Below are 18,523 nucleotides of genomic sequence, written 5' to 3'. Positions count from 1 at the left end.
TAAAAGAAGCACAAACAAAAAGTTCATTAAGCCGCAATCTTACATATAATCTATATTCAAACACAGCACCTTTACCCCCCTTCCACCCCTTAGATTCTGGACACTGAATTGAGGAAACTTCAAAGTTCTATTCAGGAAACTACACAATCCTTTGATGAAATTGTGACAAGGCTCTTTGAGAAAAAAGTCAACTCAGAAATGGTTATATACCAGGTGAGCGTCTGCACGTATTCACCAGTGCTACTTCCTTACAAACTACAGTCTGACTGTTCCTTTTTGAAACCTTTTCCCAGGAAGAACTCAAAATAACTAACCTCCTTTACTCACTACTTTTGGATGAAGAGCTGAGCACAAGAGAAGCTGGGCTCCATCACTACCTTAATAAAAAGAGGAAGGAAAAGGTAAAAATAATTTTTGGAATTTGACAAAGTACCTGCTTCTTAATGGAATCTGCCCAACACTCTACAGTAATTCTTTCTAAAATCTCTCCTCTTACTGAATAAGCCACCAAATACATAGATACCCCTGGTACGTAAAAGGTAAGGTAAAGGGCCCCTGGACAGTTAAGTCCAGTCAAAGGCGACTGTGGGGCTGCGGCACTCATCTTGCTTCGGGCCAAGGGAGCCGGCGCTTGTCCACAGACAGCTTTGTGGGTCATTTGGCCAGCATGACTAAACCACTTCTGGCACAATGTAACACCATGATGGAAGCCAGAGTGCACGGAAACGCTGTTTACCTTCCTGCCACAGCGGTATCTATTTATTTACTTGCACTGGTGTGCTTTTGAACTACTAGGTTGGCAGAAGCTGGGACAGATCAACAGGAGCTCACTCCGTTGCGCTGATTTGAACCGCTGACCTTCTGATCAGCAAGCGCAAGAGGCCCAGTGTTTTAGACCACAACACCACCTGTGTCCCTTTTTTACCCCTGGTGCTGTGCATGTTATGCCCTCCTGCTATCTGTTGATGGCAATTTAGTATCTGTGTGAGCATAGAAACACTGTTAAAGAATGTATTGAGTTTCAAGGACAAGGGGCTAATTTTTCTGGGAACGGTTGCATGTACATTATTGCTCACTTGACTTTTTCTGTTCCAAAAGTAGTCAATCATATCTACTTTTTTGGTGTAGGTAATATCTAATGAAGCAGTTAAGACATCCAGAGCAGAAGTGGATGCCCACAGAGAAGCCTATGACATCTTAGTTGTTGAAGACAAAGTAAGAACCTTAAAACCACATCTCCAAACTGTTCAGCTGAAACTGTAGGATTAAAACTCACAAACTCTGTTGAGATTATTTGGACTAAACTAATTTTACATTCAAGTAACCCAACTCAATTAAGTTGTTGATCACATGTATATGTTCCATTCCTATGCAGAAATGGTCTGCATAGGAATGGAACATCCTAAGCAGTACTAGTATTTTGATACTAAACTGCCATTATAGTCAGTAAATGGAAATAAATATGCCTAGATATTTGTGAAAAAAATCATGAGCTAAGACCTAAATAGCTAGAGATTGCATGGTCTTGACTGGTTTTCACTTGGTATTTCTTCTTATTCTCTCCACCATTCTTTCCATAAGACTCTGTTTATTTATAAAGCACCACCAGTGTATTTGACATTCTAAAATGTGTAAGAGGACAGCTCCCTATTGGTTTTTTTAATTAAGCTTGCTGTTATAAAAATGAAATGTGAGGGCAATGTTGGCCTGAGATATATGAAATAAAGTGTTAAAATTATGCCTCTTCTCTACACTTTAACTGACTCATAAAGCTGGAGGTTGAGCTCAGGATTTGGGCACTGCTTCAGACTGATAGAAAGGTAAAGGTGAACAGTTAGCCTTGCTTTATGCCAGCCAGCACCTGGGCCTCAGGTTCCCCACATCTTGTTTATAGCATATTGCAAAGCTGCCTTGGTGAATGTCTAGATTCTGTTAATAACACTATCTATTCTACTAAAAAGTCTGCTTCTATACTCTGCAGCTCTATCAATGCAGGTTCTCAACTCCTTCAGTGTTTTCTATAGATCTTTCTCATGCAGGATGGTGCATACTAACATGTTAAACTCAGTCCAGACTGACATAAGGTTGTGCTTTCCTCTTCGCTGTTAGCTTATGGAACGTGGGTTTAGAAAGGAATTTTCAGATCTTCCCACTCATCATATTGATCAGCTATTCAAACTTTACAAACGTCGACCAAGGTAAGCTTTCGTGTTGATCCTAACCTTTTCCTGGAGCTCATTGTTTTTTTGTTACAGTACAAAGGGAAATACTTTTCCATGGGTGGCAGTGTTTTATTAGAAACAGTATAAATTGCTTTCAAAACCAGCAAATAGAACAGGATAGTAATGATGCCAGAACCATTATTATAAATGATCAGCTTACATTGTTCATCTTGGCAAACAAATAGTTATTGCCTGAACTGGCATCTTTTTCCTTATTAAACTCAGTTCCATGTGGTTTTTCCCATATTATAGCTTGCTCAACTAGTAAGACTCAGCTTGAGAATCTGTGAAGCTCAGTAGTGGCTAACCTGTGACTCTCTAATATTTTTGGGCTTCAACTCTTTCCAGTCTATGGACAGCATGGACAGTGGTTAGGGATTACCACTCCAGCAACTTGTTTTCAGTGGTGTATTATTGTGGTTTTGAATAACTCTAAGGACCTCCTTGACATTCCCTTTCAACTTTCCTTTTATCAGTCTCCTCATTTTGGGGAAGTTTCCTTTTTTGAAGTCAAAATGTGACTTTATGTATTGGACTTTCTTGGCCATTGTCCACTGTCATCTATGTTAAATATGATAGGGCCACGGACACTGTTCCCAGTTAGTTCAACACATACATTTTACTTCAAGTCCTGGGTGCCATTTACAATTAAGTCACTAAGCCTCAAGCTATGAAGGTGAGCAGTCCATACTGCCATCCCATTGCTCCATGGAAAGGAATGTAGGCTCTACCACTGGTCAATATGTGGAACTGTAAAAGTAAGCAAGTAAACAAGAAGGTAGCCAGTAATACCTACAAACTTCACAAAAGAAATACAGGTAGAAACAAAGTGATCTTAATGACAAGCATCCTTATTCTGAATGCATAAGCAACCTGTAGCAGAATCCTTATTTGTCTGCTCTGTTCCATGGCGGAAGAGCTCTCAGGGCGAAGGTTCCAGCGGATTCTGCTAACCCCTATGGTGAACGGCCAGGCTCTGCAGAGGCTTTAAAGGCTGCTCTTGCCCATTTAATGAAGGGCATTGACGAAATGGATGAACCTGAAAACAAACCTGAGGGTCTTGACCTTCCCAACTGGGAACGTTTCTGTGAAGCTCGGCGAGCCAAGGTGGAAAGTGAACAGATGGTAGGGAAAGTTATTTGTACTGTGCTTTGAAAAATATTTTCATAGTTGAACAACATTCTGGTAATCTGATCTGAACTGAACGTTATACCAGGGGTCAGAGTTCCACAATGCTCACCTGGTAGGAAATGTATGGAGAGGCTCTAATGATCCCACAAGGCAAAAAGCTCCCTTTTTATTCCTTTCTAGGCTTTGTATGCATAGAATACATGCGCCAAGTCATCAGCATCACAACATCCTAAACACTCCAATAACAGGGTGAATAACAGTGGTTTAGTATGCTATGCTCTCAAGCTATATTTACAAACACACGCCACTTTTAGCCCACAGGCTCCCAAAGTAGTGTGCAGCATCACAGTACAACAAAGGATACAAGCACAAGATAAGGGGATGATAAAAGAAAGCCTTCCCAAGCTAATGAGCACTCTCAGCAATCCTGCATCCCACACACTAGAAACCTGCACAGACTACAAAAGATACTAAACATGTTAGAGGAATTAAGTGAAAGCATCCCGAAGTATTAAGTTTAAACCATCAAAAGGGTACAAGATGCTTGCAGTTCTGCTAAAGAAATTGGATCATAAATTCTGACTCTTGGCAAAGAAAAGGTTGAGTGGTAATGTGAACATGTTCTGCCACCCTGTTTGCTTAGGTGAAGCAAAAAGCACTGATACTTGCAGAAATGCAGACTTTCCTTCAGAAGAGGACTGAAGATGATGAGAGGCTACGGAATGACATTGAGCAAGTTTTTGCTGAGCTCAATCTGTAAGCTTGCTTTTTCCTTTTATGTTTACTGACATTGTGGTACTACAGCCTTAACAAAGGAAAGCTACACTGCAGTCAGTTCCACTGACTCCTATTGCTTAGTTTGCTTTAAAAAATATTCTATGCTAAGGCTAACTATGTAACTAATGCCACACCTAGTTTGGTCCTTGGAAGGGTTAATACTCATTTTTAGCTACTAAGGTTCATAAGGTGCTGTTTATGATTAATTCCTCCTTTAAATTCATTTTCAGGCCCAGACTAACCGATATGCTGAGTGCTTAGACTGCAATCTTACACCCATCTTGGAGTAAACACAGTTATTTCTGAGTAGACATGTATAGGAATATACATTTGGAATATTGCTGGGAGTATTCCAAATACATTTGCCATAGTGTGATTTAGAACTATATATACCAGTTACTGAAAAAAGTTTTTTTCCTTTGCAATTGTAGGCTTCGAGAGCAGAAGATGACATTTCAGCTAGATCTGATGGTCCAGTTTCTTTTCAAGCAAGGACAAGTAGAACTAGAGGGTACCAATTTAATACCAGATTACAGAGATGCTATTCTTATCAGCAGGACCATAATTGAAGAGCTGAACAGCGTAATCCGGGTAACTGGTCTTGTTTCAAAACTGAGTCTGTACAGATTTGCACTGAAATTCTAAATGGTGTATGCTGCACCCATGTAGTGTAAATGATATCTGTGCTTTTCCCATCTTGTAGCCATTAATAGGGTAAGCCTTAATAGTGGGCGAGTGACTCAAACGCCAACACATTTAATAAATGCACAAAAAGGACCCTTCATTGGAATGTGGCTGCAGTTTCTGTTTTCTCTCATTACAGCTGGGATTTTAGAAATCCAGTTGATAAGTTCTTTCAGAAGTAAATAATAAAGCTATATATGGAGTTAATTTCTCTCCTACCCTGGACCCCCAGGCTCAAGGAGAAAGGAAAGTTGCCAGCATGGTGGAAAGCAAAGATTTCCGTAAAGGGATATTTCAGCTGGAATGGGAACATAAAAAAATGCGGATGCAAGTGGATGATCTGAACCAAAAGGCTCGAGATATTCAAAAGCTGAATGTTACCAAACATCATCAGATTGTAAGTTACCGCTCCACTGATTTTACTATAAATTGAATCAACTGTATGTTTCAGGAAAGTGATTTTTAATCAGTTGTTTATCATCTTTCATTAATTGGTGCATCTAAGAGTTCCACTCTATATGAAGTATGGTGTTAGTCCAGTGACATCTTACCCCAGGAATGGTGTTTGTGACTGGTATTTTGTGCATGCTCATTATTACTTAACTTTAGTATTGGCATGCTACCTAAGTAAGAACTACTTTGTATGAGAAACCAAAAGATTTGGGCAGTATGCAAAGTCCTAACACACTATTGAAGAATGCTTACATTAAGGGATTCAGTTTGCATTGGGCAGCAAGGTTTAATGTCTGGAGCATCAACTCTGTTAGCTTGATTTCTCTCTGCTTTTAATCCCAGTTCTTAAATGCATTAAACTATGACAGCCGAGTGAATCATGAAGTCTCAATAATGGAAGGAACGCTCAATTTTCTAGATAAGGTAAGCTCCCTTTGGAAATATGTGTATGGGGTGTCTGCCTATTTGACACACCCACCTTTAGCTCAAAAGTATACAACCACCCTCACCATCCTTAGTTTAGGCACTACTTCCTTCTGGGTTTTGCCAGTGCCATTAAATAAATCTAATTTGCTTCCTTCTCTATTCTCTTCTTCAGTGTACAATCACTACCACCACCCAAAAAATCTGCCCTGTCTCCTATTACTATGTGCAGAGCTAGGCATATGTTGTCCAATTGTAAAAGGATTTTCTCATGCTTTCTTCTCCAACTGCTGTATACACCTACACAGCTTTCTCGCTTCCAGTTTATTTGTGTGGTAACACTTTGTGTTATAAATATTTTTTATTAATAAATATAAACAATTTCATCAAGATTTCAGAACAGCTTACAATTATATATACAATAAAACTTGTGTTTAATAGTTTGGGGATGAAGAAAACTGTAAAGAGCTGCAAACATTTCAACACTTCCATGGTAGCTAGCTCCACTGGCCCCAGTAAGATTTGCTTCAGTAAGGGCATATAGGATAGGATGAATCATCTTCAGTACTGAATATACATATTTCAAAGTTAAGTCTATTAAAATGAGTGGGACTTAACAAGTTTGTACACAAACACTTTAGAATCCTGATCTTCCAGTTCTAAATGTTTTTACCCGCTTCCTCACCATCTTTTTATATTCCTGCTTTTCATGTAGAGCTTTAATTTTTGTGTTAGTTTCATGCTATCAATATTGGATGTGTGTCTTAATGATAGTATTATTGTTGCTGTTTTATACAATATATGAATGCAATTTACTTTGAGCTCTTATGTTAGCCACTTTGCCTGCAGCAGGGAAAGCTTGCAAAAAAATGTATGCTAAATACCCAAATCTATTTTACCAAGGAAATAAAACTTGTTTTAGCAACTTTTCACTTAACAGTTCTCAAACAACTTCTATGTTTGCTTATGTTTAAATGACCAGGTTCACAAGAAAAATGTACAACAATGTGAGACTGTCATGAAAGAGCTGGAGAAGCAAATTAGTGTGAAAGACGTAGCAAACCGAAAACTTAGCAAGGAATTACAAGAAATGCTTGTAATTGTGTCAGAAAGGCGGCACATTAATGAGGCTACTGGTGAGTCACATTTGAAGGATTACCAGGTTATTTGACGTCCTCTAACACAAAGTTTAATCCACTGTTCATATCATTTTTCTCTCTCCTGAACTTCATCCTACAACACTCATACCAGTGTATATGTTATTAAAAGCATACAAATCAATCATAGAATGGTGGAAAAGTAACATATGAATCAGGAGTGTGAGACAAGATCTTAAAGGCATCACTAATTGCTATGACACTGATAAACTGTGCCCCAATTTTTTCCAAGATTATTTTGGGTTGTTTCTATGACGGGGTAATAGATTACACTACTCAATATAGCCAACTTGATATTCATCAGGATGCAAAGGAAATAAGTATTTTATCAAATGCAAAACTGGAGCTGGTTCATGTTTCCATCAGCAGAATAAGAACTGTTTCAATGTTATTCCCGCAATGCTCCCCTTTAAACATATGAAGAAAGCAAATCATATGGATCAGTTTGTCAATCTGCTGCATATTCTATATGACCAGACACATTCTATTTTTATTTTATTTTTACAGACTCGGAGCTGCTTAATCAAAAGGTTTCTAAAGAGCATTACGAGGACATTGTGCAGAGACAGCAGCTTGTGGATCTTGCAAAAGCACAGGCACAGGAGTTGTCAGTCCTTCAAGCTGAAGTGGAGAGACTGAGAATGAGAACATTCCCAGCTTTCTTTGATGTGCAAGAGTTTTAGCAAGGTGATTCGTCCGCAACTAGAAGCAATAAATTTCTCTTGTGTTAAATAAAAAAGTGGGTTTTTACTAAGCACATTTAAGATAGCTTTAGATATTACATTGCAACTCGTTTTGATTCTCAAAAGACATATTATTCACTATGTATTTTACAATGGAATAAAAAAAGAAAAGAAATACCTATATTTTATTGTGCTTGTTGTGGTGGTGAAACCTCTGAGGCTTGCCGGGATTCAAAGACAGTTGTCTAAAGCACAATACAGGCAGTGGGCCAAATGTTGTGCAGTGGGGATATGAACTTTAAATAAAGAAGTGTGTTAAAGAAAGTAGGACTGAGTGAAAACTTCAGCTAAGATGCAGGAAAAGCAGACTGCACCACCTATAGAAAGGAAAGTGGATTGGCAAAATTATAGGAAAGGAGGAGCAGAGGGTTAGGAAGTTATAAACCACAACAGGGCTACTGGACTTTTAAAATTGCAGCAGTGTAAGTGTGGCAGTTGTCTTCTATTCTAACAGCAGCTTTACGACCTAAAGGGGCATTGAGAATCAAGGATAATGGGATGGGGGCAGAGTTTCACATACTGATTGAACTAATCGGGTACTTTTTGCAGCAGTCTTTTAATATTTAAAAGATTCAAGGATTCACAACAGTCCTGCAATGCAGGAAACACCCGTATCATGCATCTGTAAAGTCTTCTTCTGTTCTAATGTAATGTAACAGTTTATCATCTAAGCCAAAATTGTCTATCAATTGAGTGAGACTTAATTTCCTGCTATCTGTAGACAAGGATGACTGTAGCTCATATAGCATGGCTTGGGAACTGCACCGCCATTTTGATATTAGAGACCGCAACTCTGTTGGGTTATTCTGAAAGAGGAAAAGACAAAAAAGCTGAAGTTGTTTGGTAATATCCCAGTACTGATTTAACAAACAAGCATACATCACATTTGACAAGTTCTCTCCCTTTTCCAAATCTGCAATATTTGAAAACTTAAGTGCTAGACCTCTCAACAATTCTATAAAAAAAATAAATTAAAAGATTCTAGTGCAAAATTTACCTAAAAGAATGGCATTTAAAAATTATGTTTTATCAATCTTTGGTATCTAGATACTTTCCATATTGGACATTAGCCTCATTTTGCAGCATTTGCTTGAAGAACTACTTCCTATTTACACAGAACCATCAATGTACATAGAGAGCTTCACTTGTTCCATCAGCACAAGTACTTTTCACTGTGCAACTAAACCTCCCTTCCCATGCCCCTAAATCTCTTCTATGGTTCTCCCCCAACCCACTGGAGCAGATCTGGGGAAGGCACTTGAGGGTAGAGAAAGGGCGGGGGGAATTCTATTGCACAGAAGGAAATCCTTGGGCTACCAGAAAAAATGCTATGGATACTGTGCAGAACTGAATCACTGAAGGCAATTGACTTAAGTGTCCATTGATTTCAATGAGTCTACTCCAAGTATGATTAACATTAAATTATCACCTTCATAATTTTACAGAGCTAAAATGAGATATAATTTTTATTCAGGATAAGTCACAAAGGAAGAAAGACAGCGGGAGAGACACAAGGACTTGCACATAAACAAGACTTGCACATAAGTGCATTTTTTTGGTGTCAGCATCCTGTGTCTACAATAAGTCATTTCTATGGTTGACGATGGCTACACTGCAAAATGCCAGATGGGAGCAGCATTTGGGTTAATGTAGTACTTCGCTTAATTACAGTACTAGAATTAAAAGAGAACTAAGGAAATATTGGAATACACATTTCCTTGCAGTACTTGCTTTTCTAAAAGCTCTCAATAGGGCTAAAAAAAATGAACACTTTCAATTAAATACATTTTCAAGAACATTTTAGCGTCTCACCTTTGATCTGTACATTTTGACGAGTTTAAGTCTTCGAAGAAATTCCTCCTTTTCCTGAATCTTCTTTGCTAACATTCTCTTTTCATCCAATAGTTCCCGTTGCCTGCAATTTGTTTCTGACCGAACTTCTGGAGAGCTTTGTATAGCTTCACTACATCCAGTATATTTCAATACACAGAGCTCTCTCTCTTGCAAAGCACTTTTCAAACACATGGTGGCATCAGGAACTTTTTCTAAATGTTCACCCTCATTTTGTGACTTAGAACATATCTCTCCTTTAGATAAAGCCCTTCCTTCACAAGGACTACCGTTGTTTTCATCATCTATTTTAAGACGCTTTGCAACAGTGAAAGCGGAATGAAAGGACCGTCTTGCTTTCTTCAATCGTTCTCTTAGAGTTGCACTCATTAGCTAAAGTGAATGTAATATGGGAGTAGTAAGAACGAAGTTTTTTTGTTTGTTAATAACAATGGTATATGGAAACAAAAAACAAGCTACCTGCATGAACCAATTTTTGTTTTGTTTTATATATGCATATACACATAACAGGCAAAAACAACAACACCCTAATGTTATCTATTATACCAAGCTTCCTCAAACTGCCCTTCAGATGTTTTTGAGACTACAATTCCCATCATCCCTGACCACTGGTCCTGCTAGCTAGGAATCATGGGAGTTGTAGGCAAAAAAAAAAACCCATCTGGAGGACCGAGTTTGAGGAAGCCTGTATTATAAATATCTTTCTTACTTTAAGCTTGGGGTCAAATTTTGTACCAAGATTTCTTTCTCTGATTTGCAGAAACCTCCAAAGATTCAGTGACATAACACCAGTTTAGGAGCAGCTAGGAGAGAGAGACATAATAAAAGCTACACACCTGTTTCCCTGAGCTGCTGCTGCTGCTCTGAGCAGATGTCTCGCAGTTCTTTGGAGTGGAGCATAGAAGTGTAGATTTGTTTAATTCAGGCGTTTCCATTTTCAAAAGGCACTCAGTTGCTGGGGATAGAAAAAAACCCCTCAAAAGGCAAGTCTCATATGTACATTTAAGACACCGTTGTTTTTATTCCAGTCAGCCTACAATTTCTCAAAATTGGGAAACTCAGTTCGTGAGCAATTGGGATATGCTTTGATATTAAAACCTTCACTGGTGGCTATGCTCAAAAGGCCTCCCCACCCCCCATGCAAGACTTTTATAACCATCACACGGCAGAAATTCAACAGGCAAAGATATTTCATTTCATGAAGGAACAGATGGTACAAGGAACACACCTGTTGCATTTCTGCTAAATGGATTAACGGTATATTATTATATTATTATTATTATTACTACTACTACTACTACAGTTATTATGAAAGCACTCCCAGCCTCCTCAGTGGCCGTTTGCCTTTGCTGGGCGGACAGTGGTCTGACTACTGACTTCCAGAACTGACGCGAACCGTCGTCAATTGACAGCGAAACTGCCCACCGAAACCTCGCGCGCCGTCCTAGGCATCGGGGCCTTTCCGTTCTGCGCAGGCGCGTCTGGTGAGAATGAGTGAACGGGTGGGTTCGGTGGGCCAGCTTGTGAATTCGAGCGGGTAGGAACTGGAACGCGGGCGGACAAGAAGCCCCGCCCCTTTGAGCAACGGTTATATTCCTCTGCCCCGCCCATGCGCAGACACACCAACTCCTTACCTCAGAGATGATAACGTCAAGTCCGAGGAGCGGGCGAGAGAGAAACACATCTGCTCAAGAACTCCCGCTCTGAGGGAAGCAGTAGGCAAGGGCAAATCTCGTCTCGCGGTCTCACGGCGCCTGCGCTCTCTTCTCAGAAAGGGGGCGGGCCGGTGTGGGGCGGAATCGCCGCCTTATATCGAGGGGAGCTGAGCAGGAAACTCCTTCCTGTACAGGCTTACTCGGAAGAAAGTCCTATAGGGTTCAGTAGGGCTTACTCCCAGGAAAGTGAATGCTACGGTTTGCAGTGTTACGAAGTAAAACTCGCTTGAAACCGGCCGGGCTTCCTTCTGAAGTAAACCTGCGCGGGACGGCGCGTTGGAAGGAAATCACCTCAGAAATAAAATACGCCGTGTTGTTTTGTTTTTTTGTTTGTAACTCGCTGGATTTTCCACAGAAAATATGAATCGGGAATAAACGGCGGGGGCGGGCTGCCAACGGTGTCGTTTGGATGCTGCGAAAAACTTGTATGCTTAACACACAATAAGCATCTTGTCTTCTTCCCACCCTCCAATGTTGGTTGGGTAAATTGTCGCTTTTAGAAACGTTATAAAACCACAATTTTTTTTTTTTTATGCAACAACAAAAGAGAGTAGGCACAAGGATGTATAAAGTCATTCGCAGGGAGCAAATGAATAAGGAGGTGCTTGTTATATGCACGTGTATCTAGTGGGAACGATGCAGCTGTGATTCTGTCAGAAATAGCAGAACCCAAATTTCCTATCTTAAGGAATTGCCTAAGAGAGTCAGACTTGAAGGTGTTTACATTTTATTATTATTTTTTTATTATTATTTTGAACAAGGTAGAATGGGGAAAAGGGGCTTTAAAAACTGGTGAGAGCTGCTTTAGGAGACTATTTGCCTTAAAAGTGAGGTAAAAATAAAATGAACAAGTTTTACTGTGCACTTAACTTTATTGCTTGTTCACTTAAAAAAAATTGTAGGAGCAAGAGAATTTACCTTTTCTAGATACTTGTATGGTGCTAAATGAATCTGAGCAGCAGTTCTGTGAATATTTATCTGAAACATGGAATTATGTGAGATTTACTTCAGAGTTAACCAGTGTTAGAAACAGAGACATGAAAGCTAGGAGCTAAATGGCACCTTAAATCTCTTTTTTATAACAAAGCTGGGAATGAATGAACTGCATATAAAATCTTATATTTTTCACATGGTCTAGTCTTCATCTGAAGACTGCAACAAACAAACAAACAAGCAAACAAACAAACACAAAGCCATACTTCCCCTGCCTGCCCCCCTGATATTCTTAGGAGGGCCCCTTCTCCAGTCCTCAGAGAATGGCTGAAAGTGGGAAGGGTCTTTCATTCATTCAGTGACACTTTTAATCTGAAATACTAGGAGCAGTACTGCTTCCAGAGGTCAGAAACTGCTCACATTAATGAAATTCCCTGTCGCAAAAAGCGCCTAGAATAATGGGAGTTTCAAACACTGGAGTAAACAGCCTACAGTCAGGGATGGTCGTTCTTGAAATTGTTACTCAACATCAACATGAGTGAGTCACTCTCCAACATCATGCCAGTTTAATGGGACAGGAATTCATTACCAAACCTGTCTGTAACATGTTTATTGTGTTATCTAAGCACCACCTTATTGATCAATTAAGCTTTCATTTCAACAGCAGGGTTCAAACATTGCACAATCCATTCTATATTCTGTGAAGAGCACTTATAATAGTAATTGTGCTAATATTGGACATATGTAGTGAACACTAGAGTTGGGGCAGGAGGTGGTCAAGTTGACCTCTCCAATTGCTTCCCTAAGTCATTTGTCATATTGCATAGTTCAGTTGAACCTATTACCAGGCAGGAAATCCAGAACCTTCCTGTAAAATCCTGATGATGCCATTGTTACTCACCCTACTTAGGAAATACGTCTCAGTTTGCATCTCAAGAGATTTTCTACATTATATTGTTGATGTAGCTGAAAGCCAAACAGTTATGATTTACCCTGACAGACAAAGGACACTATGCAGTCATGTTTCTATAGCCTGGAGCATTAAGGTGGAGAAGCTTATGCAGTTACCTGGTGTTGCAGAATTTCCTTAGCTGTTCCCATTCCAGTATGGGCTTACGGTATATAGTTGTGGTTTTGCTAGTTGAATAACACTTGCTATTTGAACATTTTCTTATTTGTAAATTGCTATGCAACCTGGGCCACAGTCATGAATATGCTGTAGCATAGATCACTTTGAACAGTGGTCATTTCCTGTCCCACCCTTGGTTCTTAGCCATGTGGTGTGGGTGTGGGCCTCTCCTATTGTGGTGGCGAAGTGAAGGTGTAATCTGCCTCTCCCTATGCTATCTTTGTACTTGCCAGCTTTTGTAAAACATATCAAGATGTTCTCTTTTCTTTTAGGGGATATACTTTTTGCCAAATTAATTTGCTTTATATAGTACACACACACACACACACACAAACATATACACACCTATCGCAGCTAACGAAGAAAGCTGCTGCTTCTAGCTACTATTTTGCAAAATCCACTTGTCACCAACTTCTTATTCCTTGCATTTACCCAGTTTTGAAGGTCCTTGCTGCTCTTCCTTCATTTTATTATTGTTGCTGCTTAACTTTCCACTGTATTTGCAGCTTAAGTTTTGGGCAATACTTCATATGGCTGATGTCTAAGGAAAACTCATGGTTCTGAAACAAGAACTCATGGTTTTTTATTTAAATAAAAATACAATTAAAAACCATACACACATAGCACAGCACATGACAATGGCAGGTGGCAAAATAATTCAGTAGTTCGCCAAGACCCTCAGCAGTTTTCAAGTGGGTTCATAAGAGTGAAAGGATTGGGAACCACTAATATAGAGTCTTATTGTGCTTTAAAGACTAACCATTTGTAAAATACAGAATAAGCTTTAGTGGACAAGAGTCCAGCCACTCAGTACATGATTTCATTGAAAACTTTGCTTAATGGAATTGCTTTGCCCATACATATGCCCTTTTTCAAGTTTATGCCTGCAGTTTTTAAAAACTCCATCATTATGCAGCTGTACATTGAAGATTGCACAGCTCACATTGTTGCAACAATAGCATTGAGGCTTCCTTTGAACACTTTATTGTATGCAGTTGCTTTTTATTACAGGGCTGGTACTAAATGCTACATGTCAGATCAAAGTAATGAAAGCCCGGATGCTATTTCAATAGGACTGTCTGGAGATTTTTATCTGACAATGCAAAGGGAAATGAATGAAGTGCAAAGTCCCCATTAATCTAGTTTGCTAGCAGAACAGCTCAGAAGAAACTTGAGGTTGTATCCATTGCCTCCCCCAAAATTTTGCAGATGTAGACAGTATTTAAAGCAGGATCATGAACGACTGCCCTGATTGCATTATGAGCACAAATCGTTATGAATGCACAATAAAAGGGATGTCAAGGGGGACTTGAGGATGTTTGTGTCATCACTAGTGACTGTTGTGAAATAATCACTGTTAATTTTGCATACTTTTTAAAATAAACTTTATTATTATTTTTAAAAACAATTGCCAAGCGTAAAGTGTTGTCTTCCAGGATGACGAAGAAGAAGAAGAAGAAGAAGAAGAGGAGGAGGAGTTTGGATTTGATATCCCGCCTTTCACTCCCTTTAAGTAGTCTCAAAGCGGCTAACATTCTCCTTTCCCTTCCTCCCCCACAACAAACACTCTGTGAAGTGAGTGGGGCTGAGAGACTTCCAAGAAGTGTGACTGGCCCAAGGTCACCCAGCAGCTGCATGTGGAGGAGCGGAGACGCGAACCCGGTTCCCCAGATTACGAGACTACCGCTCTTAACCACTACACAGGTGTCAAATCTTAGAATCATCCACATGGCATCAAAACAGACTTGGAAAATCTTTTACATTGCAGATTATTTTACATATATTTAATTGCATGTATTAAAGCTTTCATTTAATGGTCACAGGCTCTTACAGAGGGACGCAGCTATCCCTCTGACCAGTGCCACCTAATAAGAGATTGCATGGCTGTTCTTTTTTCTCTTTCATACTGAGGCAGGGCTTTGCACTCTTATAAAATCCTCTGTTGGAGTATACAACTAGGTCACAGCTGTGTTGGCAGGTTTTTACCAACACAATATGTGTGGTACAGTGGGAGGTTGAAAGCCTTAATTCCTAACCTCTCCTACCCAAGGAAGGCCACCTGTACCTTGGTGAAGTCTTATGCTTAATCTGCCAACCAGGCAAGGTGAGGTTCCCATTTCCAGCAGTTGCGCACAATCTGCTCGGTGGTTCCACCACAGCCCCCATGCCATGGACATGGCTTACATCACCTTCCATGTGCCTCTATTTTTTCTTTTACTTTGTACCCATCCCTTGCCCAAGTTGTGAGCGTAGCAAATAGTGTAAATGTATTTGCAACCCTTTGGGTGCTACCCCAGGGAATGGGAAATCATGCCCATCTTCAGCCAATTTGGACAGCTTTAAAAAAACATTCCCAGTCCCCAATCTGCCAAGCAGGGTGGGAGGAGCACACTTCCCTCCCAGCCTGAAGCTGAGCCATGTGGGGTGAGGCTTTATTATACACCTTATCAAATTTTGTGAGATGTGGAGATTGTGTGTCCCAGAAGATTTAGGTCTCCCTACTCTCATGATGGCTAGGAATTACCAGCTACCATGAGATCACCCCAGCATGTCATGAATGCCTCCTGGCCAGATTTCATCCAAGAAGTGTGACAATTAGCTGCAAAGATGGTAGATGGGGTGTTTGCTTCTCTTGCCCAGCAAACCCCCCCTTCCTGACAGCTTACCCTTACAATTCAGGTTAGTTATCTTCTTTTGGGTTTCTTTTCTCTGTAATAGAGAACATAGCCAGAGCTCTGAGGATTTATCATAAAGATTAGGGATAGGTTGCCTCTGGAGATTCACTCTTTACAAGAATAATTAGTTCATCTCAATCTAGCACCTCACAAAGCACTCAGCTTTGTGATGTTAAGCAAACTTCAGAAGGGGAAAACACTGTTGGCTAGTAAATTAAACAAATTCTTCTAGAACTTGGCCCAGGTTGTCCTTCACCAGCAAAACAGGGTATCTGCTACCTGCAGGTACAAGTTTAAAGACCATTGTAAGGCTGCCAGATTCCTAATGTCAAAGCAATAATTAGAACCAAGCATCATGCAATTAAACCGTTCAGTAATGAAACTTGGCAGCCTTGGGCAATGCAACAATTTGAGTCTCAGATTTTAGGTGATGAAACACGTGCTCAGCTTCTAAACATGAGACCAGTTAGTCCCCGTTGCACTTGGTGGCCAAACACACAACTGACATTGACGCATCATGTACCTGCAGTACTGTTGCCAATCCTATAAAACAACCTTTGCCAATCTGGAGCCCGCCAGATGTTTCTAACTATAACTCTCATCAGTCCTGACCAGGAAATGCTGTGGCTGATGGGAGTTGTAGTCCAAAACATCTGGAGGACACCAAGTTGATGAAGGGTGCAGTTAATATAGTTCCTACAAATTATGCTATGCAGTTCTGTATTTAGAGATGGGAGTATCAGTTTGCTCAGTTGCCAGTTGAAATGTTACTTTTCTTTGGACTTTTCAATTGCTTAAACTTTTTGGTTAGGATAATTAATTATTTGATTTGAAATGCCACGTAGCAGAGTTGTAGATTTGGCATTCCCAGTCCTCCCTTAGACGTATGTCTATATAGTATATTAGCGTTAACATGCGTTTGCCATTAGACACATAATTAAGTGTATTTTGCCATTGCATAAATAATTGTGAGGAGATGATGACTGGAAAAAAATATAGGAACTTAGGCAAGAAAGACATCTTTATAGCTGCTATTTGTCCAAGCCAGCTTAATTTGACATTTTCCTATTTCTTGAGTTTTAGAACTATTTCCATATATAGACCTTTATAATTCCTGTGTGCCAATTGCTTGTGCAAGGGTGAAGGATGAATTTGTTATGTCTATATTAGAAAAAAAGTATTGCTGATTTTGAGTAATTAATTTGCAAACCTGCAACTCTGTGGAATGCATTTAACTGATTGACAAGAGGAAGAAGAGCTTCCTTTGGATTTTGGATCATTACAAGTGTATCATCGGCAAACACGTTGATTTTATATTCTCTGCCTCTTATTGTGATTAAGAGTCCATTCTTAATTGGTTGGCTAGAACCTCTTTCCTATTACAAATAGCAGGGGTGACAGGGGACAACCCTGCCATGTGTCTATAAATGGGTCAATTTGAGGAGTATCAGAACTGTTGACTACTATGATTGCATAGGATTTGTGAAACGTAACTTAAGTCTGGTATTATTTGCTCCTGGGCACTTCCTGTTATTGATTGATTGATTAGTGTGTGTAGGTACTATATTGATTGTAGTGATTCAGAGACATTTCCTTAAAACAGGGATGTCCAACCAGTAGATTGCGATCTACCGGTAGATCCCCGTCTGATCCTGGTAAATCGCGGGATCCTTATCTTGTACAAAAAGTTACAGGGGGAAAGCTAAAAAACTGTGCAATCCTCTCCCCAAAAAGCTCAGTAACTCTGGGCACTTCCCTCCTAAGAAAAGCTCTACAACTCTGGGCGATCTATGCACACTCCTCCTCCCTCCAATGATGACAATGGGTAGATCACTGCCAGTTTTTTTATACTGGGAGTAGATCAGTCTCTTGGGAGTTGGACATGCCTGCCTTAAAAGTAACATTGGGATGGGAGTTTAGTAATGATGACTGGAGAATAATTTGAGAGGGTGGAGCCTGACTGGCTTTAGGGGCTCCAGCAGAAAACTTCTTGTTGTATCTGCTGACTAATGAAATCACTGTGTTAAGTCTGGCGTCAAGGTACTGAACCCAAACTTATTACAGGTACAGAAATGTCTGCATGTGTACACAGAATGGGACAAGGGGTGTGTGTGGGAGGGGGGGAGAACGTCCTTTATTTTAACTTTCTTCATTGTTCCTACCTATCGCCCCAATCTCAAAGTGGTGAGAGAATCCAGGGGTTCCAGCACTTACCCAGGGTTTGGTTGCCATGGAATGAAGGTCAGCAGAGATTGTGGTGGCTTTGGGCTATATGGTTTTGTTTGCACACATATACAACCTGAGTGTAAAATGGAAGGGCTCATAGCGTTAACATCCCAAAGTACAGTTTCTCCATTAGTTACAGCTTTAGATCCAGCAAGGAGCAAGCATGTCTCTGTCTCTCCCGCTTCCAGCCCAGCTCTCTCACACACTTACTGTTGTTCTCTTACCTAGCAGCCAGGTGAAGCGGGGTGGGGGGGTGGGAAGGTCCACCTACTAGCCTGGAAGGCACCATCACTTACTTATAGTCTAAACAAAAAAATTTTTTTCCTTCCAGTAGCACCTTAAAGACCAACTAAGTTAGTTCTTGGTATGAGCTTTCGTGTGCATGCACACTTCTTCAGATACAC

General features: G+C 40.1%; 3 protein-coding genes across 9 annotated transcripts in view; 1 reads left to right on the top strand and 2 right to left on the bottom strand.

The window, feature by feature from the left end:
* Window positions 1–983, bottom strand: part of CFAP58 (cilia and flagella associated protein 58) — a 168,665-nt gene extending 167,682 nt beyond the window's left edge. The window contains exon 1 of the mRNA XM_083616650.1: window positions 980–983. The gene's annotated coding sequence lies outside the window, so the exon portion shown is untranslated. The remainder of the gene's footprint in view (window positions 1–979) is intronic.
* CFAP43 (cilia and flagella associated protein 43) overlaps window positions 1–7,705 on the top strand; it is a 45,122-nt gene extending 37,417 nt beyond the window's left edge. For both annotated transcript variants that reach the window (XM_083616525.1, XM_083616526.1), the window contains exons 29-39: window positions 94–213; window positions 294–401; window positions 1,129–1,215; window positions 2,110–2,198; window positions 3,140–3,347; window positions 3,997–4,109; window positions 4,562–4,721; window positions 5,047–5,211; window positions 5,610–5,690; window positions 6,673–6,826; window positions 7,355–7,705. In XM_083616525.1, coding sequence (XP_083472651.1) covers window positions 94–213; window positions 294–401; window positions 1,129–1,215; window positions 2,110–2,198; window positions 3,140–3,347; window positions 3,997–4,109; window positions 4,562–4,721; window positions 5,047–5,211; window positions 5,610–5,690; window positions 6,673–6,826; window positions 7,355–7,530 — 1,461 coding nt within the window. In that variant the 3' untranslated portion in view covers window positions 7,531–7,705. The remainder of the gene's footprint in view (window positions 1–93; window positions 214–293; window positions 402–1,128; window positions 1,216–2,109; window positions 2,199–3,139; window positions 3,348–3,996; window positions 4,110–4,561; window positions 4,722–5,046; window positions 5,212–5,609; window positions 5,691–6,672; window positions 6,827–7,354) is intronic.
* Window positions 7,706–8,130: 425 nt separating this feature from the next.
* Window positions 8,131–14,621, bottom strand: SFR1 (SWI5 dependent homologous recombination repair protein 1). Of its 6 annotated transcripts, none has more exons than XM_083616658.1 (4): window positions 11,076–14,621; window positions 10,278–10,396; window positions 9,403–9,813; window positions 8,131–8,396 (listed from the first exon to the last, which is right to left on the bottom strand). In XM_083616658.1, the coding sequence occupies exons 2-4, from the start codon at window positions 10,374–10,376 to the stop codon at window positions 8,205–8,207; spliced, it is 702 nt and encodes a 233-aa protein (XP_083472784.1). In that variant the 5' UTR covers window positions 10,377–10,396; window positions 11,076–14,621; the 3' UTR covers window positions 8,131–8,204. The 6 variants fall into 6 exon arrangements, with proteins under 6 accessions (XP_083472784.1, XP_083472785.1, XP_083472783.1 ...); XM_083616659.1 differs by lacking the exon at window positions 11,076–14,621 and adding an exon at window positions 10,867–11,005; XM_083616657.1 differs by lacking the exon at window positions 11,076–14,621 and adding an exon at window positions 10,819–11,002.
* Window positions 14,622–18,523: the final 3,902 nt, after the last annotated feature.

Source organism: Podarcis filfolensis (assembly GCF_964270895.1).
Source record: "Podarcis filfolensis genome assembly, chromosome: 5".
In the NCBI taxonomy this organism is placed as follows: domain Eukaryota; kingdom Metazoa; phylum Chordata; class Lepidosauria; order Squamata; family Lacertidae; genus Podarcis; species Podarcis filfolensis.
The sequence above is the reverse complement of the archived record's forward strand: the minus strand, read 5'-3'. Positions and strand labels throughout refer to the sequence as shown.

Excerpts from the sequence above, each read along its gene's own strand:
- SFR1 (XM_083616658.1), bottom strand. The coding sequence starts at position 10,376 with ATGGAAACGCCTGAATTAAACAAATCTACACTTCTATGCTCCACTCCA. Across the intron at positions 9,814-10,277 it reads GCAGCAGCTCAGGGAAACAG|CTAATGAGTGCAACTCTAAG; the intron begins GTGTGTAGCTTT and ends CATTCACTTTAG. Across the intron at positions 8,397-9,402 it reads TCAAAATGTACAGATCAAAG|AATAACCCAACAGAGTTGCG; the intron begins GTGAGACGCTAA and ends TTCCTCTTTCAG.